General features: G+C 49.3%; 1 protein-coding gene across 1 annotated transcript; it reads right to left on the bottom strand.

Moving 5' to 3' along the window:
* Positions 1-269: 269 nt before the first annotated feature.
* On the bottom strand, positions 270-24,358 carry XG (Xg glycoprotein (Xg blood group)). The gene is made up of 9 exons (XM_082609792.1): positions 24,058-24,358; positions 14,639-14,680; positions 12,618-12,641; positions 11,199-11,261; positions 8,376-8,438; positions 7,197-7,238; positions 6,093-6,128; positions 3,742-3,858; positions 270-902 (listed from the first exon to the last, which is right to left on the bottom strand). The coding sequence occupies exons 1-9, from the start codon at positions 24,116-24,118 to the stop codon at positions 886-888; spliced, it is 465 nt and encodes a 154-aa protein (XP_082465918.1). The 5' UTR covers positions 24,119-24,358; the 3' UTR covers positions 270-885.
* Positions 24,359-27,287: the final 2,929 nt, after the last annotated feature.

Here is a 27,287-nt window from a genome sequence, read left to right as displayed (position 1 = left end):
ACTAAAATGGAAGCAAACAGCTAGTATACGTTTTAGATATTTGAGGATAGAAGTAGTCCAGTAAACAGAAAAGTATAAACCAAGGAAAGCACTGCCGTCGCCTTAAGAACTGGTACCCACAGAGGATCAAAGACCAAAAATAATACGAAAAGCCTCAACATCTGCAAATCTCTATTTCTACCCCACGTTCTCCAAAAAAATGTAGAAACTGTACTATTTCACAGGAAAAAAGCACCCCATGATCTCTTCCCCGAGACGGATTCCACATCAGCGATTTTGCACTTAAATTTCCCCAATGCAGCCTCATCCTGTGCAGGTGACAATACTTTTGTGAGCTGAAATAATGTTCAAATTCTGCCGTTAGGGTCGGAAATCACTCATTCCCGATTCACGGGTGGTGATGAATGGGTCTGGATTCCTGACATAACTAAGGAACTTACAACATCAGTCAAGCTTCTTACCCGAGCCTGTTGGAAACCCAAACAGCAGTCTCCATCTTTTAGAAGCTGATGGCATTCCCGCCCAAGACCCTGGTGCCATTCTGCTGCCCCTGTGCTCTGTGACCACATCGATGGCCTGAGGTCACACCAGGAGGTAGTTTCGGAGCTCATTCCAGAGCTGGAATCTCTGTCCAGATTCACGATGGAACCAAGAGATCAAGCAATCTTTTTACAACCCAAGGTCCAGCTGTCTACCTTATCATGATCGATGTGTCTGAGGAATTAGGAATTCTTGGTTAGGGAGCACGTCTACTGCAAACAGGAGAGAAAACCCTTCAGGGAAGCTGCTTAAGTCAAGAAGGAAAGGAACTTTGCACGGCAGTGATGAAGGCGGTTCTTGTCTGGGTGGAGCTTTTCTCAAAGCAAAGGGTGGATTTTGAGGGCCTCAGATGTTTTCTGGTTCTGTAAGGAAAGATTGGATGCAAGATGTCATAGCCAGGAAAAAAAGAAAAAAACTCTACGGATTGATCTTAAAGCACTGGTATCTTTTTTACTGCTTTCTATTTGACGTGTATTTTATGTAGTCCCCAAAAAGGCAGGAGGGAGCTTCAAGACAGGACACTGCTCTAACCAAAATGGGCTTCTGCCTCAGATAAACGGGAAAGACATGATCCAAAACAGAATAAAAACTGCTCCTGCTTCAGAAATTCAACTAGGGGGAGGTGAGTGGACACCAAGTTGTAGCAGGCGCCAGAAAACTCAGGATATGTCGTAATACTTGAATGCAGTGTCTTTTTTAAAAATCGTAATGAATGCCCAGAAAAGCCCACCGTGAGCATAGTATCAAAATGTGAAATAGACGTGGGATCCCATCTTGCATTTGTATATGATGCCTTACTTGCCTCTAGCTGCAGTAAAACTTTATTGACATAAACAGGCAGCAAGCCTGCAGGCTGTAGTTTGCCAGTTTGTTTGTTTTTTTTAAATATGGCACTAAAATAGTATTTATCTTGGTGACTTCGCTTGTTGGGGCTCCCCCCACCCCCTTACATTTGTGTCTGAGATGATACCTCACTTTCCTTGCCCACTTTCAGCCCTGAGCTCCCGGGGTCACAAGTGCTTACAGAGTTTCACCAAAGATGCAAGCGAAATTAATGCACAGTGTCTCTGTAATGATAAGGCATGGTGCCCAGAAGGTAACGTTGTTCTTCATAAACTGTTTGTCCCCCGCCCCCCAAACTTTCAGGGTCCGGGGTTATGTACACCAAGGCTCGCCCCGGCCAGGGGGTTGCTCAGTACCCCCCACCCACCAGCAGAGGGAGGCCAAGGGCAGGTTTTGGGATTTTGAGGATTTTGCCCAAATCCTTAAAAAAATACTCCTGGAATAGGCTTCTGTTTTATAGCTTCCTTCCTGGAGGTGGAGGCCCCCTGGCAAAACACAGACAGATTCAGACATGGTTGGTCTCAGGACCAAACCTTGGGAGACCCCGAGTTAACATCTGAGCTGTTGTTTCTGCAATAAAGCATCGCCCTCTCCACCCACCCCCATCTTCCTTTTAGCGATGTCTTTAGGGCATTCATGGATCAGCAGACAGGATGTCTGCTCCCAAGGACGGCTACCCACCCGTCCTTGGGCGTGTTATTCTTCAAACCCGGAAGCCTGGACCCAAAGGTGAAGCAGAAAGTCCCAGCACGCCCCCAGCCCTGGCCCCAACCCATTTCCCTGGGGTCTGTGCACCTTTCGACAGAAAGGTTTGCCATTTAGTCCTTCTGTGGTTTTCTTTGGGGAGAAGGGTCCAAAAACTGCAGATTCCACCCAAATATCTTTCCCGACTCCCTTGTGATTGAAAGTTCACTGAAAACAAAAGCAAGTTACTTATGTAGGGTCTGTGGCAGTAAAACCAAATCTTAAGATGAGAAAACCTTAAAAAATTAATAAAAGTGTAAGCATCTTTTCGAAAGCATTTCTCAGGTCCCCCATGTGTCCGTAATAAAATCCCAGCTTTAAAAGCCCTTCATTATGCAAGGGGGTCTACATTGGACTTTATCAGAAATAACATTACCAGCGAAGGACCCCCGAAAGTATTTTTTAATTCAAAATATGCTATCATTTATTGAGTGTGACACTTGAACACAGCTCACACAGATGCATTGCGGGTGACTGCTTTCAACTCTTTGCAATATTTTTAAACACATTGCCTTATTAAACAAAAGCAGACAGAAAACCTTTTACTCACAAAATCAAAGTATGTATTTTGCTTGAACTTTTTTGATAGATTGTATTCAAGAGGATTTAGCCTTTCATCATAAGTTAAATAAATTAACTAACATATATTTGTCAAAGAATTTTATAACATAATATAGCTAATATTCCTAATACCTGTAAATGGAGTATAACTCTTAAAACTTGTGAAACACTATACTGTACACCTGTAACATATAATATTGTACAGCAAATATACTTCAATTAAAAAAAAAGTATAACAAGAAGAGATCTTAAAAGCCATCATTTAGGTGTGGTTTCAAATCAGCTCTAAAGGCCTATATTAAAAACAAAACAAAACTACTTTAAGGACTTTTTGAAAAGTAATAAATTCTAAATAAAATGAAACATTTTTCATTTTAAGAACAAATTTCCTAGATACATATGATTCGTGTGAAGGTGTGCCAGTGTATCTATTGGACATAAGTTGTTTTGGCTGTTATTTTATTTGTTTGTTTGTTTGTTTGTTTGTTTTGTGGTACGCGGGCCTCTCACTGTTGTGGCCTCTCCTGTTGCGGAGCACAGGCTCTGGACGCACAGGCTCAGCCGCCATGGCTTACAGGCCCAGCCGCTCCGCGGCATGTGGGATCTTCCCGGACCGGGACACGAACCCGTGTCCCCTGCATCAGCAGGCAGACTCTCAACCACTGCGTCACCAGGGAAGCCTGGCTGTTATTTTATTAAAATAATTTTTAAGTGAATTATAGTCGATGTACAATATTATATCAGTTTCATGCATGCAACATAGCGATTCAACATTTTTATAGATTGTATTCCGTTAAAGTTATTATAAAATATTGGCTCTATTCCCTGTGCTGTACAACATATCCTTGTTGCTTATCTATTTTATACACAGAAGTTTGTTCCTCTTAATCTCTTTGCCCCATCTTGCTCCTCCCTGCTTCCCGCTTACCTCTCCCCACTGGGAACCGCTAGTTTGTTCTCTGTATCTGTGAGTCTGCTTCTGTTTTGCTACATTTATTCATATACTTATCAGGCTTTACACTTAGGGAAGATAAAATTGGAAGGGAAACTTGCCGTTTGTCCTGCAACCATTCCTCCTCCTGTTGTACTGGAAATAGCTGGCTATTGCCCCCACCAGGGTCACCAGCACCCCGCACATGATAGGAGACATGATTTTTGCTATCCTGTTGCCTGCGGGAATCCAGAAAAGCAAGATAGTCTGTGAAAAACACAGCCAGCCAGAACACCGCTGATCGTAAATAACTCTGCAATCACATCCCTGGCCCTCCCCACCGTCCTATTCACGGGAAGATGATGGAATTCACACAAGAAACCCGAGGAAGTGATTCTGCTTTCACCCGAGGGGAGCTTACCAACCAGTCTTATCGGACTGGGGCATCCAACACTTTTGCACAGAAGGTAGGCTTGATATGTTTTTTCATGTATTTGTGAATTTGGATGAATCTGTAGCTTTGGGGACATAGAATGTTTACTCATGCAAAAAAAATTTTTTAACCAAAAAGTGCCTGGTAGCCCGATCCTCAAATCATGCTGGGGCTCTGAACACAACCATATAGCAAACATCAATGCTTTAAGGGAAGCTTAGGTTGTCCTGCACAAAATCCAAGGTATGGAACTTTGATATGACAAAAATCAACACTTCCCCAGAAGAACAAATCGTTGCTTCCGTCTAAAATAACCACCCATGTCCTACATCAGATCCAGGCAAGTGCCCGGCGTGTCGCAGGTGACGGATGAGTGGCCACGCCGTGGATGTGACTCCCATGATGCTTGGAAGAGCGTTACCATGGTGCCCAGGGATCTATCCCTCCCTTGTGCTGTCTTACCCTGTCCCCTGCTGGACCCCGCTCTCCAGGGCTCCCCACCCCCCATCCACACTCTCTACCATGTGGCTTGGTGGCATGGGAGGTGGGGGGGTGTCCAGGTCATCATCCTCAGAATTGGGTCTTCAGCCAATAGAACCAGCAGACATGAAGCTGTGATGCTTCTTATCCTGGTCATGCTTCTCTTTATTCTCTGGTGCCATGTCTGGCTGCCTTGTGGCCCAGCCTGGCCTGCCCTCTTGGACAGATGTGGGCTGGTTTTAGCCCAGTTGCGACTCACATAATCATAATCAATGGTGGTTGTTTAAAATCACTATGTTTGGGGCTCTTTTGTTACATAGCACTGCTAACTGATACACCTCTTTCCTCTCTGCCATCCCATACAAATCAACCACGTGATATCAATGGTGACTACCAAATGGTCCTCCAGGCTGACCTCTTATCCCCATGTGCACTGTCTCTACAACATCCTCTTTAGTCTGAGAACTAAGTGGGTCTCAACACTGATCTCCCTGACCGTCGCTGGCCCTCTGATCCATGCATCACATAGGTATAAATAGGGGCAGGCTTTTTCCCGTGAAGCACGTATAAAGTGCAGACGTGCCCATGGGGTCGCCTGGCCAGTCACCAGTGTTGCCCCCTGCCCAACACACTCCACACCCTGGCCCCATAGACTACTGTTGTTCCCGGGGGTGTACCCAGCGCGACCTAGCACAGCACCTACCTCTCCTGTCCTGGCTGCCTCTCACCCATCCTTTAGACCCGGCCTTGGAAATGGTCCCCTCAAGGAGCATCCTTACCCACCTCCATTCTGCCCCAGTCTGGGATGAGTCCCTCTGTCCTGCCGTGGACCCCATCAAACCATGTGTCAGACCTGGATTCTTGCCTTGAGATGCACCCCTCCTGCCCCACCTCCTGCCCACGAGAAGAAAAGCATCCATGGACTTCCCCAGAATGCCCATACACCCAGAAATAGCAGTACTGAGACTCTGCATGGGGACAGGGTCTTAAGGTTGGAAAGACACCTCAATACCTTTCTTCTTCCCAAAGCCTTGGGGTCAGCTGGGCGGATTCACTGTCACCCTCCACCTAAATGCCAGATCACCAAGAGGCTGGACCCCATCCACCCAGTGACAAACAACAAAAGCCCACCATCCAGACTCCAGCCTCCACTGCTGGACCTGCGATGGGGCTGGCAGTGCCCTCTGGGCGTTCTCCTTGGCTGAATGCCATGACTTCCCCTCTCCTCTCCATTTTGGCTACCGGTCAGTAGTGGTCAACGAAAGGGACACCATTGGTGGCCCAGCGGCAGGTCCACGAACCCCAGCCGGGCTCTCAGGGCTCCGAGGCATCTTCCAGCCTGAGGACAGTCCTCGCCCTCCTTCTCTGACCCCCACAAGATGTACCCCTCCCTGAAGGACAGACATGTGTGTTCAGGAGCTTCCAGACAAGCATGGGAACAGGAGGTGCTCCCTGAACACCCTCAGGTTGAAATAATTACACGTATACCCCACTTCATCCCACAGTGATGTGGAGAGCTCGCTCCTGGGAAAGGTGGGGTGCCCCGTCCCTGTGTGTTACCTTGTGGGTTGCCGTACGAGGAATGGCCATCTCCACCTGGAAGGGGACAAGCACACGGTCATTCATTTATTCAGAAGAGCTGGTCGGGCTGCCTTCTGCTGCCAGTGCCATGAAGATGATAGGGATGTGGCCACCAGCAGAGCAGACCAAACCTCTGCTCTCACGGAGCTGACCTCCCAGCGGGCAGGTGGGGACAGAGAGAGCTAGGAAGGGGAGATGCAGGCGTTACAGCTAAGAGGGGAGCGGGACCAATGGAGGTGGAGGGGGCGTGGCTCTCACCTCATGGCTCAGGGAATACCACACGTATGTGCACACACATGCAGCACACACCCCAAATATACACATGCCACACACAAGCACACATACTCACGGATGCACACACGTGCGACACACAAGGGCACATACTCACGGATGCACACATGTGTGACACACAAGCACGTGTCCACGTGTATATATGTGCACACCCATACACACATAGGCACCCAACACACACATACACACATGCAGCCATGCACGCAGGCATCACATGCATTGTGCCCATGTGGACATGGGCACAGACACATATATGCATGTCTCCACACAAATGTGCATGGTACACATCCACACGTGTACATGTGAACACACAAGAGCCACACTCCTATATACACATGCACACAGCCACCTTTATGTACATGCACATAGTGCACACACATGCACGTGTATTTCAAATGCATACGCATGCATGCATGGACACAGTACACAGGCGCAGATGTTCACATGTGAACATATATCCACATGTATAAACACAGGCATCCATGTGTGCGCCCAGCCACGTGCACATGCACATGCATGCATGCACAGGTGCGCACATGTGCATACACACATGTGTAAGCACAGTAACACGTGTAAGCAGGCCTCCAATTCTTGACAGGATTTCAATGTGCAGCCCAGGCAAAGCCCTCCCCAGGTTTGGTGACCGGTGAGGACACATATTAGCAACCCAGGTGGTCAGGGAGCTTCCATGCAGGACCCATAGGACACGCTGCCCAGCGGCGCCCACACGGGGTTTAGTTCTTCAGAAGGAGAATTTCTCCTCATGCAGCTTTAAAGGAAGAACTCCTTTACCATAATTACTCCCATGGTCTCTGGGTCTGTAGCGTCCTCCCCCTGCAGGACAGAAAGGCCATGTGAAGAGGAAGGAAATCCCGGTGACATCTCCAAAGGAAGTGCCGACGAGAAAGCCAAGATCCTGAAGTAGAGGCTGTGACATCCCGCAAAGACCCCACCTGCCTCTCCCCAAGACAGTGGTAGGGACAAGGTCACCCCAGGGCATCCCCTGAGCACACAGAGACAGCTCTGGGTTCACCCTGCAAATCCAGCGGGTCTGCTAACAGCAGGTCCGAACCCGCTTCCCAGGGCAACCAGGGAAAACCCCAGCCCCCGAGACCAGGGAAGCGTCTCCCACAGAAACACAGACAACAAACAGCCATCTCAGCTAGTAAGGAATAAAGGAGATTTCTCTACACCTTCTTGTGTCCGGACAGCATTTTCTTTTTTGACCGCTTGTGGAATCTTAGCTCCCTGACCAGGGATTGAACCTGTGCCCCCTGCACTGGGAGCGTGGAATCCTAACCACTGGACTGCCAGGGAAGTCCCTGGAGTGCAATTTTTAAAGACAGATCTGAGATGAAAGCAAAATGCTTGGTGCGAAGGTGGCTCATTTTGAAGCGAAATAGTCTATGTGGGTATGATTTAAATATTGAGAGGTCATTTAATAAAGGCCTCTTCCAAGTGGACACAAGCTGTGATGGGCTGAATTGTGTCCCCATAAAATTAATATGTTGACGTCTTGGTCCCAAACACCTCAGGATGGGGCTGGATTTGGACATGGGGTGTTTAAGGAGATGATTAAAGTAAAATGGGGTCATTAGGGGGGTCCTGATCCCATAGGACTGGTGTCCTTATAAGAACAGGCAACGTGGCCCCACACGGCTCTTGAGAAGGGAAGTAAAACTCAATGGAACACCCAAAACAGAGCAACCAAGGACAAAGATCATCCCCTTCCTCCATAGTGACGTGAGATGTCTTTGGGGCACATTGCATTCTTTCAGCCCAAAACAAAACAAAACAAAATGCCTCCTCCATCAACAGAGGGATTGCTAAGAGCAGGTGGACTCCTTGTTAAAGAACCGCTGCATGAGTCAAACGCCAACTCGTATTTCACCGCCCGAGGACAGAGTTCCAAGATGGTCCGTGGCAACCTTCCCAATGCTTCCAGAAGGCGTCTCAATACTCTGGACTCACCTGCAACGTTGTCAGAGCTTCCAGGCTGGGGACGTGGCAGTGGCTTTGGCCTTGGATAGATATCTGTTGGACAACACCAAGGTGATGTTAGGAGAAGAATGACATCTTCCCGCAGTGAACCATTCACACAATACAAAAGGCCGAAATACAACATGACGTTCCGGCTTATTTATATTTGCTGTTTATCGCTTTCACAGAACCTCTGGTACTCAGAATCTCCAAATCTTTAAAAACCATGTTGATCTCGGTGCCCAGAACCTCCTCCTTTGGTTCTGAAAGCAAGAAGGTCACAGATTCCTGAAATGAATCTGGCAGACGCTGACCTGTGAATGTTCCAATGTTTAGAGTTATCTCAAACATCAAGTTGTTTGCAAAAGCCCATCATCAATATTAGGACAAAAGCATCTCACATTTTTGATGACGTGTTACCCTTCCTGCTGTGCGTGTGTACATTCCCTCACTGGAGTTAATCTTAACTTTTGTCACAAATGCCCTTAATCTGTCCTTCAAAATTAGCCCAAGCTTCCTGCCCCAGAGCCTTGGCACAAAACACTGTCTCTGCCAGGGTCTCCCATTCCACCTGCAGGGCCTTTCTTGCACAGCAGAATGTTCCAGAACGCCCTGTATTCAAGGGACTGCTCACCACTACCTTCAATGACTCACCTTTCTTATCAAGAGACACGTACAGGAACTGGGTGAGCCGGGGGCAAGCATGAAATTTAAGGAGAGATTCTACTCCTGTATCGCTGTTTCCATACTTAAGTTCTAATCAAGTTCTTTCCCCTCTTCGTTTGCTGTGTGTGTTGAGTTTCCTGAGTCCCTGTTTTTACATGTTTTATCATTTCATTATGAATCATTCCAAATGGGTTAGGCAGAAAGCATATTCACTGAATCTGATCAGTGTTCCAAAACCTCTTAATCAAGACGTGTTCCCCAATAAACAATAAACCATCAGCAGAACTAGCTTCTAAGGGACAGTCAGGCTGATACCAAAAGCCGTATCACTCATATCAAATATAAATTCAATATTTGCGGGCACCATTTTAAAGGCATCTCCCCACTGGGTTTTAGCAGAGCTTGAAAACAAAGGCCAGAAAGCAACCTTCCTCTAATTTGGAATGTGTCAGCTGCTGGAACGCTGAGTCACAGAGGGACCCCTCCCAAGCATGAGGCTTGTTACCCACGCCCTGCCCTGGGGTGGATGAGTCACCCTGGTCCTGGTGACTCATCTTACAGGATGGCCAGCATCAAACACTCTCTGGACCCTATACGTAGGAGGGAAGCCCATGGGAATACTTTAACCCAAGATCCCCAAATAGACTGTAGCAAGAAACACTCCCCAGGAGGTATTTCCATTGGCACCTTGTAGAATAACAGTGCTCCATCGGACAATAGTTTGTTGAAAAGGTTGGGAAGAATTTTTACAAGAAAGGAATCCATGGAGCTGGGATGTTAAAATTGGAGGGGAAAAAAAAGGGGGTGGGGGATGAAACCGAGCAGGGCCCTGTGGAGCTCCTGGGCACAAAAGCCTTTCTGTGTCCCCCGTTTCTTGATTACAGGAAGTAGGCTTCCTTTAGCCCCCATGACCTTCCCTGAGTTCCAACGGGCAGGTTCAGACAGATGCTAATCAGGGAAGAGAGGGGATGCAGATACAAGAGAGGAGCCATTAGGAAACAACAGTGCAGCCTTGGGGAAGGGTTCTGGTTTCCCCTCAAGAGATACACATGACAATACTGTTTGGCAGATATTGAAACCCCCAACAAACGGACGGTGTTAACTACTTGATAAAGCATTCTTCATTCCAAAGAGAAGGCCACAGTTTGATAACCTCTGAGAAGCATAGAAGCCCATCAGGAGATCACCTGAGCCCAGGTGATGTCTACATTGAAGGAGTGCAGGCCCTGCAGGTACCGTGGTCCTTCTCAGCAGCCCCACCCTTTGAACCATTGCTATAAAACTCCTCACCGAATCCCACCCCAGGTAGGGACACAGTTTTGAGGGCAGGAGCCCGCTGTGTCCCCCTTTGCCGGGCAAAGCAACGAAGCTACTCTTTTCTACTTCACCTGAAACTCTGTCTCTGAGATTCAATTTGGCACCGGTGTACAGAGGCCAAATTTCGGTATCAAGCATGACAAAGTAGTGACGTAAGCGTCCATTAACTAACGCAATTAGTGGCCTGGGTTGCTTTGCAATTAGGTAACAGCTTCGTAGAAACTTACGTCTTACTTTTCGTGACATCTCCCTCACCGTGGCCATCACCACCGCAGAGGAGATGAATTTCCACCCATCTCAAGGCCACACCAAGCTTCCAGGAAGCTTCCGCAAGCTGTCAACTTGGCCAGTGTCACTGGTCACCTCTGCCTGGTCAGCTTTTAGGTCTTTAGGGTTTTTGAATTGCTGAGGACTTTATGGGCTATTGGCTAATATTATCCCCCTCCTGGCCCCCCCCTTTTTTTTCAGTGATCTATAGGCACAGTGTCTGCCAAGTTTTTAAAACAAAGGAGAAACTGAAGATAAATGACCTAAAACGCACAGTGCATGGCAAGTTATTAGGAACCACGGAAACGGCTAGAAAAAGACTCGTCCTCCAGCCTGATTAAAATTCCAGCACAATAATGCACAACGTCCCAAAATGCTCAGTATTCTCCAAGTGTCTGAGCAACGTGGAAAGAAAATAATGCAAACTGCTCCCCCCCGCCCCCGCAAAAGCTGAGTTGGTTCTTACTTCAGAAGCAGCCAGATGAAAACTCATAGTTAAAAAAAAAAAAAAAAAAAAGAGGCACCTTTCATCAAACTTGTTTTGAAATGAATGAACATTCTTACTTCCACTGTTCTCTGGATTTCCAGGCTGTGGCTGGTAGGGAGGCGTCAGCTTTGGGTAGATATCTGTGGGGAAGACAACACTGCATGTTTAGAAGAGAAGAATGTCCTTCCATCAGTAGCAGCCTATAAAATAAGATCTAGATCTTATATTTTATTCACAGTTGCTGCTCACAGACTTACAGATCACCATCGAGCTGCTAAAAATCACTTAGCCGCTAGAAGTAAAACCTCAGAATGTAGAACTTAAAGAAAAAACTGCATACACACAGCTACAAAAGTAACCGTTTAGCCTTTACATTGTATGCAAACAAAACAAAACAAAACAAAAAACTGTTTATTCCTTGAAGATTTTTTTTTTTTTTTTTTTTTTTTTTTTTTTTCTTTTTTTTGCGGTATGCGGGCCTCTCACTGTTGTGGCCTCCCCCGTTGCGGAGCACAGGCTCCGGATGCGCAGGCCCAGCGGCCATGGCTCACGGGCCCAGCCGCTCCGCGGCATATGGGATCCTCCCAGACCGGGGCACGAACCCGTATCCCCTGCATCGGCAGGCGGACTCTCAACCACTTGCGCCACCAGGGAGGCCCCCTTGAAGATTATTTTGTCTGACATTGCTACATGATGCCATTTTCCTCTGGTTAGTATCTGCCTCCAAATCTTTACCCAAACATTTACTTTCACTTTGTTTAATAGCATGTAACTGATTTTAAGCCCTGTCTTTTAACATAGTCATTAAGTCATTTTACATCTACAGTAATTAATGTCACGTTATTCCTACTATTTTATCTTTTTTCCTTTCTTTTCTTTTTTAAAATTTCTGGACGTCTACTTAGTTAATCAAGTTTACTTGATTCTTCATTCAATCAAGTTTCTTTTATTCTTCATTTAATCAAGCTTATTCTTCATTTTCCTCTGTTTAGTTTATCAAGTTTATTCTTCATTCAATCAACTTTATTCTTCTTTTCATCAACTTTATTCTCAATTTTTCTCTCCCGGACTAATGTAGGAATTATACACGATCAACCTAAGTGTGCGTGTTTCTGTTGAAATCCTTGTTTTCAGTTCATTTGGGTCTATACCCAGGAGTAGAACTGTTGCCTCATAGGGAAATTCTGTACGTAGCTTTCTGAGCAGCTGCCAGACTGTTTTCCGCTGGGGCTGCACCATTTTCTAGCCCCACCGGCAACGCACGAAGGCTCCAGCGTCTCCACACCCTCACCGACACTTGGTATCGCCCATAGTTTGATTCTAGCAGTCCTAGTAGGAATGATGTCTCACTGTGATTTTGATTCCAGTTCCCCAAGGACTAGGCTTTGCTTTAAACACCTGCCTCTCTTTCACACACTCCACGTCCCTGGAAACACCTTCAAAAACCTCATCTCCGGGGCACAGACTCATTTCTGTGCAGCCAGGTAGTCACTCACCTGAACTCGACTTCTCGGTGGGCTCTAAGGACAAAGAGAGAACATACATTCAATACGCATCGAGGATTTACGTGCAGCTCAGAGGAAGAATCGTTAATGCCCTAATAAACAATGAGAATTTCAAGGCACTAACACAGACATGATATGAACACAAATTCCACTCTGTATTGGTGGGGGGGACAAAAGTATCCTTAAATCCCATGCCCACCAGTCTCCACGGGAGCTGTGCAGAGGTCCCGCTGAGGGAGCAAAGCTTTCCTGAGGTGGTCAGCTCAGATCCTTAGGAAGTAAGTTTCATCTGAGCCTTGCAGGAGGTGCGGTAGTGAGATTTCGGACGCCAGCAGGGTGACCGACTGAGCAAAGAGCATCCAGGGCAGGGGGGCTCAGAGCTGGTGCCACACAAGCGTACAAGGTGACGACATGCCTGCAGAGCAGAGGCAGATCAGGAGAGAAGCTTCCCCTGATTCCAGGACAATGCTTCTCTCACTTTCTTGCACGTGACAAACGTTTGCGGAGTGCCTGTTGTTGCCGGGGGTGTGTAAACGCGGTGGTTCCTTCTTTATCCATCCCAGACCCTGTGCCAACCACCCAGGCTGAATGTGGGGGGGTACCTCCCAATGCCCCGCAGTGTGGCTGCAACCACTGGCCCTCCTATAACCCTGACCTCGCAGCCCGTCCACTCTGGGGAGGACTGAGCCCTTCACCATTGCAGTCTGATGGGGGAAGCAGTGTGTCAGCCTTGACCTGCATCGTTAGGTTTGTCTGGTGCTCTGACAATAATCTCATATCTGCTCTGTCATGGTTACCACCAGCAAAAGCCTCAGTTAGTGGGGAAAATTGGGGAGGGAGCAGGTCTTGCATCACTGGTTGTCATCCTTTTTCTTTTTTTCTTCATCCATTATTTTGTTCTTTCTATTTCTTACATGTCTGCAATTTTTCTGATTACAAAATAATACATAGTAAAACTTCCAACATATCAGAAATGTAAAAACTTAGATAATGAATATCTTTCAAAATGCCATTCTCTAGAGAAGAAAGATTGTTAAAATTTTATTATTCCTAAGGTGTATTTTCATTTTAAAAAGCAGCTCCTTTGAGAGAACAGAAGTACTAAGTGTCGCCCCCGGCTCATAATCTCTACGAAATAGTGGAGAAGTGGTGACAGGCTGCTATTGGAGGTCACCCTGTCCCCTGGTTCTCAAGCTTCTTTTTTTTTTTTTTTTGCGGTACGTAGGCCTCTCACTGTTGTGGCCTCTCCCATTGCGGAGCACAGGCTCCGGACGCGCAGGCTCAGCGGCCATGGCTCACGGGCCCAGCCGCTCCACGGCATGTGGGATCTTCCCGGACCGGGGCACGAACCCGCGTCCCCTGCATCGGCAGGCGGACTCTCAACCACTGCGCCACCAGGGAAGCCCTGGTTGTCATACTTTTTTAAGTTGAGTGGGTCTGGTGATCACGTCCCTTCTTTACTTCTCCGAAAATCCACCGTAATTGATGTGAGATGAGTGACCTGGGGTTGTCCTGATGACAGAAGCAGCTGATTTTTCTGAGTAGACAAGCACCGATCTTTCTTCCCACTGTGCCTGCAGGTCACAACCTTTCCCCAAGCCCCCCAGGTCTGAACACTCCTGCCACCCAGCTTGACTGTGGGCCTTAATCCAGACTTTCCTCCCAGGCCCAGGAGATGTACAGTCAGCTTTCCAGCTGGCAAGAAGGTGAAGCTGACCTCAAGGGTAGTGGCCACACACAGGCGGGGTGTAGGGGGGTCTTCCAAGTCGTAGATGCCCCGCGAGTAGAGGTGAACCACATTTAAGAGAAGGAAAACCCTCCAGCGTATGCGCGGACCCCTGGCTTGGGGAGCCCAGACCTACCAAGACATAAGACTGAGCCCCACAGCTAAGGCCGGATGTGAAGGTCCATCTCCCGGGAATTCGGAATCCCCGCCACCCCAACCCCGAGGCACCACAGAGCTGACACAGGCTGCGAAGCACAGCATCTCCGAGAGAAAGACGGGCACTTACCGGGGTCCTTGAGAGCATCGGCCAAATCAAAGTCACCTTGACCTGTGGGGAGACATAGGGCACTAGGTCACACCGCGATGGGACCGTCAGGGTCCCTGACACCAGTCTCCACCCCCTTGGCCCCATCTGCCCAGACATCCTCCCTGGTGCAAAGGTCAAGCCCACCACCCAGCGTGAGGTCAGCGGAAGACCAAAGTCCCCCTCTCTCTCTCCACCTCCCCTGTGGTGTGTTTGTCAAACCAACATCTTAGCTTTCCTGGCAGGCTGTGCCCTTACCAAAGACGCCTCCGAAGGAAGATGACGGCACCCCCTGTCTTTTTTTTTTTTTTTTGAATTTTTTTTTTTTTTTTTTTTTTTTTTTGGCGGTACGCGGGCCTCTCACTGTTGTGGCCTCTCCCGCTGCGGAGCACAGGCTCCGGACGCGCAGGCTCAGCGGCCATGGCTCACGAGCCCAGCCGCTCCACGGCATGTGGGATCTTCCCGGACCGGGGCACAAAGCCGCGTCCCCTGCATCGGCAGGCGGACTCCCAACCACTGCGCCACCAGGGAAGCAAATATTGAAGTATAGTTAAGCTACAATATTGTGTTAGTTTCTGCTGTACGCGAAAGTGATTCAGTTATACATATATATTTTTTTTCAGATTCTTTTCCCTTATGGGTTATTACAAGATATTGAATGCAGTTCCCTGTGCTGTACAGTAGGTCCTTGCTAATTATCTATTTTATATACAATAGTTGACATCTGCTAATTCCAAACTCCTAATTTATTCTCTCCCCGCTTTCCCCTTTGGTAACCATAAGTTTGTTTGCTATGTCTGTGAGTCTGCTTCTGTTGTGTAAATAAGTTCATTTGTATTATTTTTTACATTCCACATATAAGTGATACCATATGGTATTTGTCTTTCTCTGTCTGACTTATTTCACTTAGTATGATCATCTCTAGATCCATCCATGCTGCTGCAAATGGCATCCCCATCTTTTTTTTTTAATTAAAATAATTAAAAAAATTTTTTTTGGCTGCGTTGGGTCTTTGTTGTTGCGTGCGGACTTTTCTCTAGCTGCAGCGAGCGGGGGCTACTCTTCGCTGCGGAGCGTGGGCTTCTCATTGCAGCGGCTTCTCTTGTTGCAGAGCACAGGCTCTAGGTGCGTGGACTCAGTAGTTGTGGCACGTGGGCTCAGTAGCTGTGGCGCATGGGCTTCATTGCTCCGCGGCATGTGGGATCTTCCCGGACCAGGGCTCGAACCCGTGTCCCTTGCATTGGCAGGCGGATTCTTAACCACTGTGCCACCAGAGAAGTCCCTGGTATCCCTGTCTTAAAGAGGAGGGAGATGCTCCTAGGATCTCAGCTGCCTCGAGCAAAACACATAGACGTCCTGGAAAGCCAAAGAACCCGTGCATTCTGCAAACATTTACGAACTGCAACTCTGATCCAGGCACACTGTTACCCAATGGGGACGGAACCTTAATGACACTAGCCCTACTTCCTGGTTCTTTAGGGGAGAGAGACCCGTGAATATCCCTAAAGGTGGGGACAGGGTGCAGCGGGGACCACAAGGCAGCGGGGGCAATTTCACGTCTTGTGTGAGCCGGCCTGGGGGTCTGCCTGGAGGAGGTGACACGTGAGCCGTGTGGAAGATAGTGGTTTACGCACCGGGAAACACTCTGACCCCGGTTTACAGCTCAGGGGATGCCTTCGGGAGATGCGGTACAGTGGCGGCTCTGTGGCTGGAACTGTGGATATTTTCCTTTATGGCTAAGCAGAATGCATCTTGGACTGAGGCCCAGAAACACGCTGCCCTTGCCTCTCCGTGACACCCCTGCAAGCATTTCACAAACATTTCAACCCCGGCTCCCTCCCAGTGCTCAGGGGCTCAGAAATTTTGTTGGCATGCGAGTTTCAGACTTGCTAAAAATACTATGAGGAAGTTTAGGGTCTGGAGAGAAGCGGAGGCTGGATTTCAGTTTTCTTACAAGCTCAACTCGGAGAAGCTCGGGTGGATAACAAGTGAGTCGGGGGACCGGCACCGACTGCTCACGGGTACGGGGCTCCTTACGGGGGTGATAAGAGCACTCTGGCATTCGATGGTGGTGATGGCTGCACAAAATTGTGAATGTGCTAAACAAAAATGTCTGCACTATTCACCTTCGAAGAGTTCACAGGGTGACTCTTATGCGTGTGAATTTTATCTCAAAAAAAACCCCACAAAACCTTTTTAACGAGCTGAGGGTTCCTCTCCTGCCAGTTTAAGGGCTTCTTCCCACACACATCCCACCCACCACCTTCGCCGCCTCTAAATCTAGAGAAGCCTGATCAGAAAACCTCTGAGCTCCTGACCAATTTGTATCTCATCTTTGGCTGATAAAAAAGAGCTTTTTCAAAGAGCTTTGTTGAGACAGAATCCATAGATTATACAATTCACCCGTTTAGAGCACGCAATCCAGCGGCATTTAGTATGTTTATAATGAATGCTATGCAACCACCACTTCTCTCTGGTTCCAGAACACGTTCATCCCCCAAAAGAGACCCCATCTGCATTAAGACTCACTCCCTATCCCCCCTGCCCAGCCCCTGACACCCCAGACCCACCCTCTGCCTCTGTGGACTGGCCTGTTCTGGACGTTTCCTAACAATGGACTCACACACGGTGTGCCCTTCTGGGTCTGGCTTCTCTCACCGAGCATCTTGTGTTCAAGGTCCATCCATGTGCTCAAGCATCTCAGTGTGAAATCCTAAATCTGTACAGGGCAGGGTTTCTTCAGGCAAAGACACTGCTCTCAGGCCCCCATGACCTGTTCCCCCCTTTGTCGCTCTGGCCGGCAGGCTCTCGGACTGCTCACCGCCCGTCACTTTGCTCTCCAGGGCCTCGGCTCTGACGGCTGCCACGTGCAGACAGGCCTGGAGGCACCACCCTGTGCCCCCTGCTGCCCTGCACCAGACCTGCCTCGAAAACGTCGCTGGGGGCCTATTAGGATGCTTAGCTGTCTATGAGCACCTACTATGTACCAAGTCCCACTGCAAGCATCTGCAGGTCACCCGATCATCCCTCTTCTGCCCACGAGGGGACGTCAATGTTACGACCATGCACTTGTCCCAGCCGAGGGGCCTGAGTTTCCAGAAGCTTAAGGACAACGTCAGGTTTTGCACCCAGACCCTCCAGGAGCCCCAGTCCCAGCCCCTGTGCCTGGAAGGGGGCTGGCGGGAAGCGGAGGGACACCGTTTTCCTAGACCCTGGGCGTCCTAGGCTCCCCGAGTCTGCCTGGAGGTCGTTTTGACCCGTCCAGCCTGGGGTCAGGGAAGCCCTTGGCCTGGCCCAGCTGGCATGCTATGGGGGCAGCTTCTGGGGCTGCTTGTCAAGGGAACTGGGACCCCGGTGCGTGGACACCCCCAGGCAGGGGTTTCTGGAGCTGGGACCGGCCCAGGCACTGGACAGCAGAAGAGCTGAGGTCAGAGCGAACCCACCGGCAGCCTCACGGTCTGGACTGGAGGCCGGGGCTCGGTGCGTTTAGAGGCTAAACCCCGGAGAGCCGTCTCTGACACAGGGAGGTCCCACATCTGTCCCCATCGCCCCTCTCTTTGGCCAGGGTCTGTGTCCCGCCAGCTTCTGCCAGGTCCTCTTTTGGGGAACAAGCTGGCCACTCTCTGCTCTGGGTCATTGTCCGGGGGCTGAGGGACAGGAATCAGCGTCAGCCTTGGGGATTCTGAAGATACATTCCTTCCAGGGCTGCCAGTGGGGCTGTGGCTGACCCTCCCTCCCCGTTTGAAAGGACAGATACCGGCGCAGGGCCCACAGTGCCCTCAGCTACAAGGACAGCTCTGGAATTTGCATTCTAATCGCCTGTTGACAGTTTACAAAGGACTCTCACCAGGCTCGTCCCAGGCATCCCGTAAAGAAGCCCCTAAACCGTGTCCTCCAACCTGAGTGTCAGGCCGCTCCCTGTTCTGAGATGATCGAAGCCTCTGCTATCTGTCTCCTCCAGGCCTCTCCCGAATCCGTTGCACACCCAACGGGCTGGGCGGGAGCTGGCTGTTTTCCAAAAGGGCCTTGGGTCGTCTCTGGGGATGTGGTAGCCTCGCCAGCTGGCCTGCTTGCAGCCGGAAGCCAGGGAGCGCCCTCTGGGGCTTTGAGAACAGCCACGTCCCTCCACCCTGCCCTAACCCCATTCTGTGTCCCCTTCTCTTTCCAGCAGCCTTCTTCCGTTTGGAGATGCTTCTGACGAGGAGAGGTCGTGCAGGCAGCTGTCCCTAGTTGTGGCGCTACTGGGAGGCCCGTGAGCGTGACTCACGCACAAAGCCGGCGGACCGCACCCAGTATGAGGCGCTCCCCTACCCTCGGCTTGGCGACGATCCAGTCCCGCAGGCCAGGCTGGCGTGCATCCGACGCCCTCTGCTCTCCAGAGGGGCTGCAGCCAAGACTCTCCCCATGTGCTTTCAAATCGTAGCCCCACCGGGTGCAGCCCTGCCAGGCGCATCACTCAGGTGGACGATGCTGATTCAGAGGCTCCATCTCGGTGGAGCTGGGGGGCAGGGGGGATGCAGCTCCCCAGGGCAATTACTTCCACTAGCTTTTTTTTTTTCCACTCAGAGCCTAAGACGGGGCTGGGAACATAAGACGTGTTTCTGATCTGCTTAGTTTAGCTGGCTCGGCGGTCTCTAATCAATCCCACATGTTCTGGGATCTGTAAACACCGAGGGGAAAGCAGCCGCGTGGGTTCTGGGATCATAATGCTGGTCACCCATTGCTGACATCCTGGAGATGGAGGTCTAAAATGACTCATGCTGCTGGGTGGGAGGTCTTAGCATCATACCCAAGACCCCCTACCCTCCAAAAAAAAAAGCTATTTAGGACGGATTTTGAGACGAAACCACCTGAGTGGCACTTGCAGGAATTCCTTCGTTATCGGTAGTAACCAATCCCCTCCCTCCCCAGTCAAATTCTACCCCAACAAGATTCTAAGATGCTTTGTACCAGAGTTCGCTTCCCTGAAATTCTCAGACCCACAAGCCTACAGGACAAAGGGCATTTTTGCAAAGGGCAGAGCTGTTGGAATAATCATGACACTGTGCCGAGGATGACACCACGCACTAGAAAAAACCCACCACGCCTCCACGGCAGTGACCATGATAGAGGCACACGTCCAAGTTCCCACTAACCCCTGAATTATTCCCTCTGAAGGAGAAAACCAGCCCCAGGCTAGCTCTGAGAAGAGGTGGGGAAACTGATTACTATCTAAAGCGCTGGCACCAATTACAGCCGTTAGCAGCAGAATTTATAGGTGCTGAATTTAATTACCTTTGAGTGGGTCCATCAGGGGATAAGAATGCCACCCCTCACAGGCAGGCAGGATCTTAGATTTTATTATTCCAGCCAGTCTCCTTGTATCTGTGTCCCCTTCGGGAAGGGCTGCGCTTCAAGACAATTGCTTTCCATAGGAATTTACAGGCTTCATCTGAAGCGTGGGTTAATTTAAGCCAGTCCTTCCGGGAATCAGCGGTCACAGATTAAGCCACTTTGCATGCCATAGTCTGTAGGACTCTCTTGTCCTTGAGAGATTTCACCCAGCTGAAGCAGGACTCCCAGGGAACAAATCCCGACTTGCTTCAGGCAAATTGAAGGTGCCCCTTTTGACTCTGGCTCAATTGTCTTTAAAAATACTATACTTCAGGGGACTTCCATGGTGGTCCAGTGGTAAAGAATCCGCCTTCCAGTGCAGGGGACGCGGGTTCGATCCCCGGTCTGGGAACTAAGATCCCAATGCGGCGAGGCAGCTAAGCCCGTGCGCTGCAACTACTGAGCCCGCACGCCTCAACTAGAGCCTGCATGCCGGAAACTATGGAGCCCATGCGCTCTGGAACCTGCAGGCCACATCTAGAGACAAGCCCGCGAACTAGAGGGAAGCCCGGGCGTCACCGCAAAGATCCCGTGTGCCACATCTAAGACCCAATGCAGCCAAAAATAAATAAATAAATATACATACATAAGTAAATAAAAAAAATAAAATAAAAGTACCATACTTCAATTAAAAAAAAAAAATGTACAGAAAGCATATTACAGTGGCTCTTTCCCAGGACGCTGAGATTCATGGAGTAGAGAAAAGAAAGCATCTGCCTAGCTTAGCGGTTCAGATTTACAAGGGAGAAAAGGAAGGGATGCGTCCAAGTGGGGAATTGTTCCCAGTGGGTCTTGGTGCATCACCGGCAGGTTTCCACCTCCTGCTCCTGGAACAGCTGTGTTACCAAGTCCATTCCAGTCTCTAGTTTCTCCTGACATTTCGGTTTCCTGCAGGACAGCAAATATTCTTAAAGAGAGCTGGGTTCTCACCCTGCACAGCTCGACGTGAATATCCAGATACTTGGTGACTGACACTCCACACAGCTCCTCCATGACCTCAGCCCCTGATAGCAGCCCAGTTTCGCCCCAAAATGTCTACCAGTTGTCTGGGTTCCTGACGTCCCAAAGGGCCCTTCTAGCACATTGCAGACGGAAGCCCTCTGTACCAATGCACAGAGTCCCCAGGAGGAGAGGTATTTGGTCACAAAGCAGTAAGGAATGATTATCTGCCCAAAAAGGCAAGACATGCGTCATGAAATGGAGACTTGGGGAAAACGCTGCAGGCCATCTGAGGAAGCGGCGTCGGATGGCGTGTCCTAAACCAGCCTTCCCAGAGTGACATGTGCACAGGGATCCCTTGGGACACGGGTGACACACAGACACTACTATGTCAGGTCTAGGTTGCTTCAGGAGGTGGCATTTCTTACCAGCTCCTAAAGGTACTGCGGTTGTAGGCCCAGGGACCTCCCTTTGCAGGATAAGAACTTTTATCTTTTTTGGGGGGTCCCATAACAGAATACCACCAACTGGGCAGATGAAACAACTGACATTTATGTCTCCCCGTCCTGGAGGCTGGAATCTGAGATCCCAGGTGTCGGCAGGGCTGGTCCCTCCTGAGGCCTCTCTCCTGGGTGTGTAGACGGCCGTCTCCTCCCTGTGTCCTCACGGGGTCGTCCCTCTGTGTGTCCCTAATCTCCTCTTTGTATAAGGACACCCATCTTATGGGATCAGGACCCACCCTAGTGACCTCATTTTATTTTACAAATTTTTTAATTTGTTTAAGTCTTCTTTTTCAAATTGAAGTATAGCTAATGTACAATATTACATACATTTCAGGTGTACAACATAGAGATTCACAACGTTTAAAGGTTATACCCCTTTTATAGTTATTATAAAATAGTGACTATACTCCCTGGGCTGTACAATATATCCTTGTGACTTATTTTAGGAGTTGGGACTTTTTGTTTTTTGTTTTTTTTGGCTGCGTGGCTTGTGGGATCTTAGTTCTCTGGTCATGGATGGAACCCGGGCCCTTGGCAGTGAGAGAGTTGAGTCCTAACCACTGGACCACCTGGGAATTCCTTGGAACTTATTTTATACGTAATAGTTTGTAACTCTTAAGCCCCTCCCCCATCTTGCCCCTCCCCCTCCCCCTCATCTTCCCTTCATCACCTTTTTAAAGACCCCCATCTCCAAGCACAGTCCCATTCTGAGGTCCTGGGGGATAGGACTTGAACATATGAATTTGCGGGGGACACAGGTCATCCTGTAACAGACTCAAACCCACAGGAGATTCTCAACCATCACGGAGGCACCTTCCGACAGCCTGGGGGAGTGGGATGGGGCAGAGACAGTCACCCAGGGGGTGAAAAGGAGAGGGTCTTCAGCACAGCCGTTTGAAGACAGGCCACTCACGGCGCGCTGGTCCACACCACAGCTGTCCCCTCAGCCTCAGAGCTTCTGTCGCAGCGCCTCTCAGACCCTCAAGGGCATTCAAATCAGCCTGGAATCTGGCTACAGGCAGAGTCTAGGTCAGCAGGTCTGGGTGACTCTGAAACATCATATCTCACTACCTCCCAGGGGATGTTGGTGCCACTGGTCTGGGGACCCCACTTTAGAAGTTCATGATGCAAACAGGAATCATCCTCAGTTTCAGGGGATGGAGATCCTCTTTTCACCCTCCAGTTGACTGAACCCCCAAGGTCCAGGAGGTCCTCACCCTCCACGGGTATCACAGCCTCAGTTATGGGGGGAGTCATAGAAGAACCCCTGTCTGCTTCTTCCCACAGGCAGGAGAGAAGGTGGCCTTGAACCTTGACCCCCATGGGTGAAGCCCCAAAACATTCCAAGGAGATGCCAGTTGGATCAACTTCACATGAGGAGCTGAAGAAATCTGACATCCCATGATCCCCAAAGGAGCAAACCGACCGTGCCTGGTAGGAGGCTGAGTTGCCTGAGCCCGCAGGTAAACCCACAGTTCCTACTGTGTGCACAGCAGCAGGAATAAATGCTCATACAGGTTTTGCTGTCTTGGTTTCTGGGCGGGTCTGTGTAGAGTCAGAGCTCTGCCCTTTTGCTCTTCCTTCAGCCCTGGTGTCAGTTCACAGACTAACATCTCCCTGCAAACAGAAGCGCCTGGACTGCGTTTCTGCGTGACCCACGTGCTGGGGGGCAAGATGTGCAGACAGCAAGGAATCCTGGAAGGGTTTCGGGGAAGATCCTGGGCTCTGGGTGCCAGGATGTCTCACAAAACCACATCTGCCCCTAAACAACCATCCTCAAACAGGGTAAACAGGAAATGCCACAAGAATGCCATCCAAACAAAATCCTTTAAATTCCTAACCTACAACACTTCTCACTCTTAAATCCCGCCTGGGCCTCCCTCTCCTAAAATTCAAAGGACCAAAGGAGCTTATTTAATTGCTATTAAATCCTACATGTCATGGGTAAATTATAGTTCCCAAACTAGGTCCCTCCCCACCTCTGCTCTCCGACAAACCAAAATCCTGGCATCACCAGAAGAGCCTGTATTGAAGTTTGGGGCGTAAACAATTCAGATGCTTTTAATTTGCCAACAGGAGGGGTGACATTGATGAGAAACGTCTAAACACCTGAACGGAGGCTGCGCTTCCAGCAAACCCAATCTTGGGTGATCGGTCCCACAAAACCAAGCTGTGTCTCCGTTCCATTGTCCCCATACAGAAACGCAGCACTGATATTTTAAATCGAAAACAAGGAATTGAAAACTCCCAACACGCCCCAGGAACATGGGTCACTTTTTTCCATGTGTGACACACAGAGATCAAAAGCAGACACCAAAAACAGTTCGCTTCTAAGAGCTGTGACTCCACATCCCACACTTCTGGATCCAATTCCCAGACCCCGAGTTGGTACCCAGCCCCTTTTTCTCCCCTCAAAGCCATCATACTTGGTCTATTGTTTTCTGTTTTTTGTTTTTCTACAATCTGGCACGTTAGAGCCATTTCCTGAGTGGAAGTGGTTTGGGGCAGTTTTTTTTTTTTTTTTTTAAAGCAGCCAGATAGAAATGCACACCCACACAGCTCTCCCCAGAAGAAACCCTTCCTTACCTCGGATGTGCATCAGAAAACACAGGAACGTGAGGTAGAAGAGGCCCCACCAGGGCTGCATCCTCGGCTTCTGTTCAGGTGAGCCTTCAGTGTGCGCACTGGGCTATCTGGCCTCCCCACCCTTGCTGGACGGATGTGCTGACTTCTGCTTCTCAGTTTGCAAGGGAAACAGGCAATGTCTCCAAGCAGAAAGGATGAACCAAACTTGAGTGCCTCTGCCAGCATCCGAAGGGCTGGGCGTTCCGTCCCAAACTGCACAGCCCGGAGCCCGTGAGGCGTGTGACTGCACGCTGAAAGGCGTCCTGGGGAGCCCGCCTCCCTGCGCTACGCTGCCAACCAGCCTCAGGATGCTGGGCAAACAGGTGGCTGCCCCGCACCAATGGGTGTCCTGGGCTTTGGGTAGCTGGCACACCTGCCTGGCAGGTCTGCTTCCCGCGGACATGGGAGATGCACCAGGATCAAAGGCGCCAACCCTGGGTGCAGGCAGGACACTCCCTGCCCGGGGTCCTTCCCCAGAACCCTTCTGCAGGGCGACGCCAACGCCAGACCCAGCAGAGCGCCAAGGCAACGATCAGAGCATAGACCCATGTTTAATCTCTGCTTCTGCGACTTGAAGACCCTGTACCTTTAAAGAGACGTGCTGTATCCGTGGACCGCAGTTTCTTTGTAGGTGGCCGGACAGTTAGTCTGGCTGAGGATGCTGGGGCCAGAGAAGCAACTTTCACCTGGCCCTCTCTCCGTGTTTTCCACCTGAGCTGTGTAAGAAGTGGTTGGATATAGACTTCTAGAAAAGAACCCCTCTGTGTGGAGGGAAGCATTTTGTTTCCAATCGCATACACCTGAGTTACACCTTTCAGATAGAAATTATATTATATATGATATATATTACTTATATATAAATGTATAAATTTTACATACATCTCGATATATATATTACAGTACAATCTGATGCAAACTATCGTATATAGAATGGATCAACAGGGGAAGCACACAGAACAGCACACAGAACTATACACAGAACTTTAGTCAATACCCTGTGATACACTGTCACAGAAAAGAATATGAAAAATAACGTGTACATGTGTAACTGAGTCACTTTCCTGTACAGCAGAAATTAAACACAACATTATAAATCAATGATACTTCAGTAAAATTTTTAAAAATGAAAAAAAAAGAACTGGTTGGAAGCACCAGATTTATTTTATTTTTTAAACTTTTATTGGAGTATAGTAGACTTACAATGGTGTGTTAGTTTCAGGTGTACAGCAAAGTGAACCTGTTATACATATACATATATCCACTCGTTCTTTTTTTATTAAGATTCCTTTCCCACATAGACCATTACAGAGTACTGAGTAGAGTTCCCTGTGCTATACAGTAGGTTCTTTTATTTTTAAATTTTTTTACATCTTTATTGGAGTATAATTGCTTTACATTGTTGTGTTAGTTTCTGCTGTAAAACAGAGTGAATCAGCTGTACGTATACATATATCCCCATATCTCCTCCCTCTTGCATCTCCCTCCCACCCTCCCTATCCCACCCCTCTAGGTGGTCACAAAGCACCGAGCTGATGTCCCTGTGCTATGCAGCAGTGGAAGCACCGGATTTATAAATTCCAGAGTTTCCAGCTCCACAGTGTGGGACATCAGATGAGCTTGTGCATTCATTCAACAAACGTTTGACGCACAGCTGTTTTGAGTCAGAGAGGCAGGCTAGATGCCGGCTGTGTGGAGACAGAGAAAGAAAAGTTGTTTACAAAGAGGAGCAGAGAGTTGCAGTGTAATGTTCGGTAATATGGGGGAGCACACCAAGGCCGGGGGGCTCCTGGGAGGCTCTGCACACAGCTTGTGTCCTAGAGGCTTCTGGGGAGGGTTGTAGCCTCACACTGATTTGATTTGATTTGATTTTCTCTTCTCTTATTTTATACCAGCATATGTGATCTTAGTTCCCAGACCAGGGATTGAAACTGCACCTCCTGCCCTAACTGGACAGCCAGGGAAGTCCCACCTCATGCTGAATTTAGAGGCTGGGTAGGAAGGGAAGAGGAGGGGAGGGATGGAGAGTGGAGGCTGAGGAAGTGGTGGGGCAAAGGCACATTGTAGAAAGGGGGGACCCAGGGCTTCTGTGGGACCACCTCTAGGGGGTGCTGAGCACATCGCCCAGTGGTGTGGACCAAATGCTCGTGTCCCTCCAACACGTCATCTGTTGAAGCCATAACCCCCAATGGGATGGTGTTAGAGGGTGGTGTCTTTGGGGAGTGATTAGGGTTAAATAAGGCCATGAGGGTGGGGCTCCCATGATGGGATTAGCGTCCCTGTAAGAAGAGACACCAGACAACTCTCCACCCAGTGAGGACACAGGGAGGAGACAGCCGGCCGTCTACATGCCCAGGAGAGAGGCCTCAGGAGGGACCAGCCCTGCCCACACCTGGATCTCAGACTCCAGCCTCCAGGACTGGGAGAGATACATGTCTGCTGTTTAAGCTGCTCTGTTTGGGGTATTTATTTCGGCAGCCCGAGCTGACTAATGCAGCCCCAAACTGAAGCACAGAGAGGGCAATGTATAAACCGTCTTCCACCTGCTATTTCACTCTCCCTGATGCCCGGGTGCCATGATCTGAGGGCTACAGTGGGGCTTAAGACGCCAGTTCTGGCCATAAGGAGTCAAGGTTCCCTTGACAACAAAGACACAAGGATTAAAAACAAACAAACAGGCCACGGAGCAACTAAGCCCGTGCACTGCAACTATGGAAGCCCGCGCACATAGATCCCGTGCTCCGCAACGAGAAGCCACCACAATGAGAAGCCCGCGCACTGCAATGAAGAGCAGCCCCCGCTCGCCGCAACTAGAGAAAGCCCGCGCGCAGCAACGAAGACCAATGCAGCCAAACATAAATAATAAATAAATAAATTTAAAAAACAAGCAAACAAACAGAAAACAGCTTAACTGCCATGAAGAGCGATCATTCAAGTAAGTCTATGTGCTTTGGGAACCACAGAATCAAGACCCTCAAATATTTGAGTTGAGGCGTGAAGAGTGAACACAAAGTTGCTGCGGGAGAAGGCAGGGAGGACATTCGGGGTGTGAACGTCCTGAGTCTGGGTTTGGGCTGGGTCCCCTGGGAATGAAGTGACAACACATCGGGGCTTGATTTTGCTACTTCCATGTGCAACTGAAGATCTGTGTTCTGCAGGTGGCAGGGAAGGGGGGTAACGTTGCACTTTGAATC

The sequence above is a fragment of the Mesoplodon mirus genome, assembly GCF_964341445.2.
Source record: "Mesoplodon mirus genome assembly, chromosome: X".
Classification (NCBI taxonomy): domain Eukaryota; kingdom Metazoa; phylum Chordata; class Mammalia; order Artiodactyla; family Ziphiidae; genus Mesoplodon; species Mesoplodon mirus.
The sequence above is the reverse complement of the archived record's forward strand: the minus strand, read 5'-3'. Positions and strand labels throughout refer to the sequence as shown.

Excerpts from the sequence above, each read along its gene's own strand:
- XG (XM_082609792.1), bottom strand. The coding sequence starts at position 24,118 with ATGCAGCCCTGGTGGGGCCTCTTCTACCTCACGTTCCTGTGTTTTCTG. Across the intron at positions 12,642-14,638 it reads CGATGCTCTCAAGGACCCCG|AGCCCACCGAGAAGTCGAGT; the intron begins GTAAGTGCCCGT and ends CTTTGTCCTTAG. Across the intron at positions 8,439-11,198 it reads AAATCCAGAGAACAGTGGAA|ATATCTATCCAAGGCCAAAG; the intron begins GTAAGAATGTTC and ends GTTGTCCAACAG.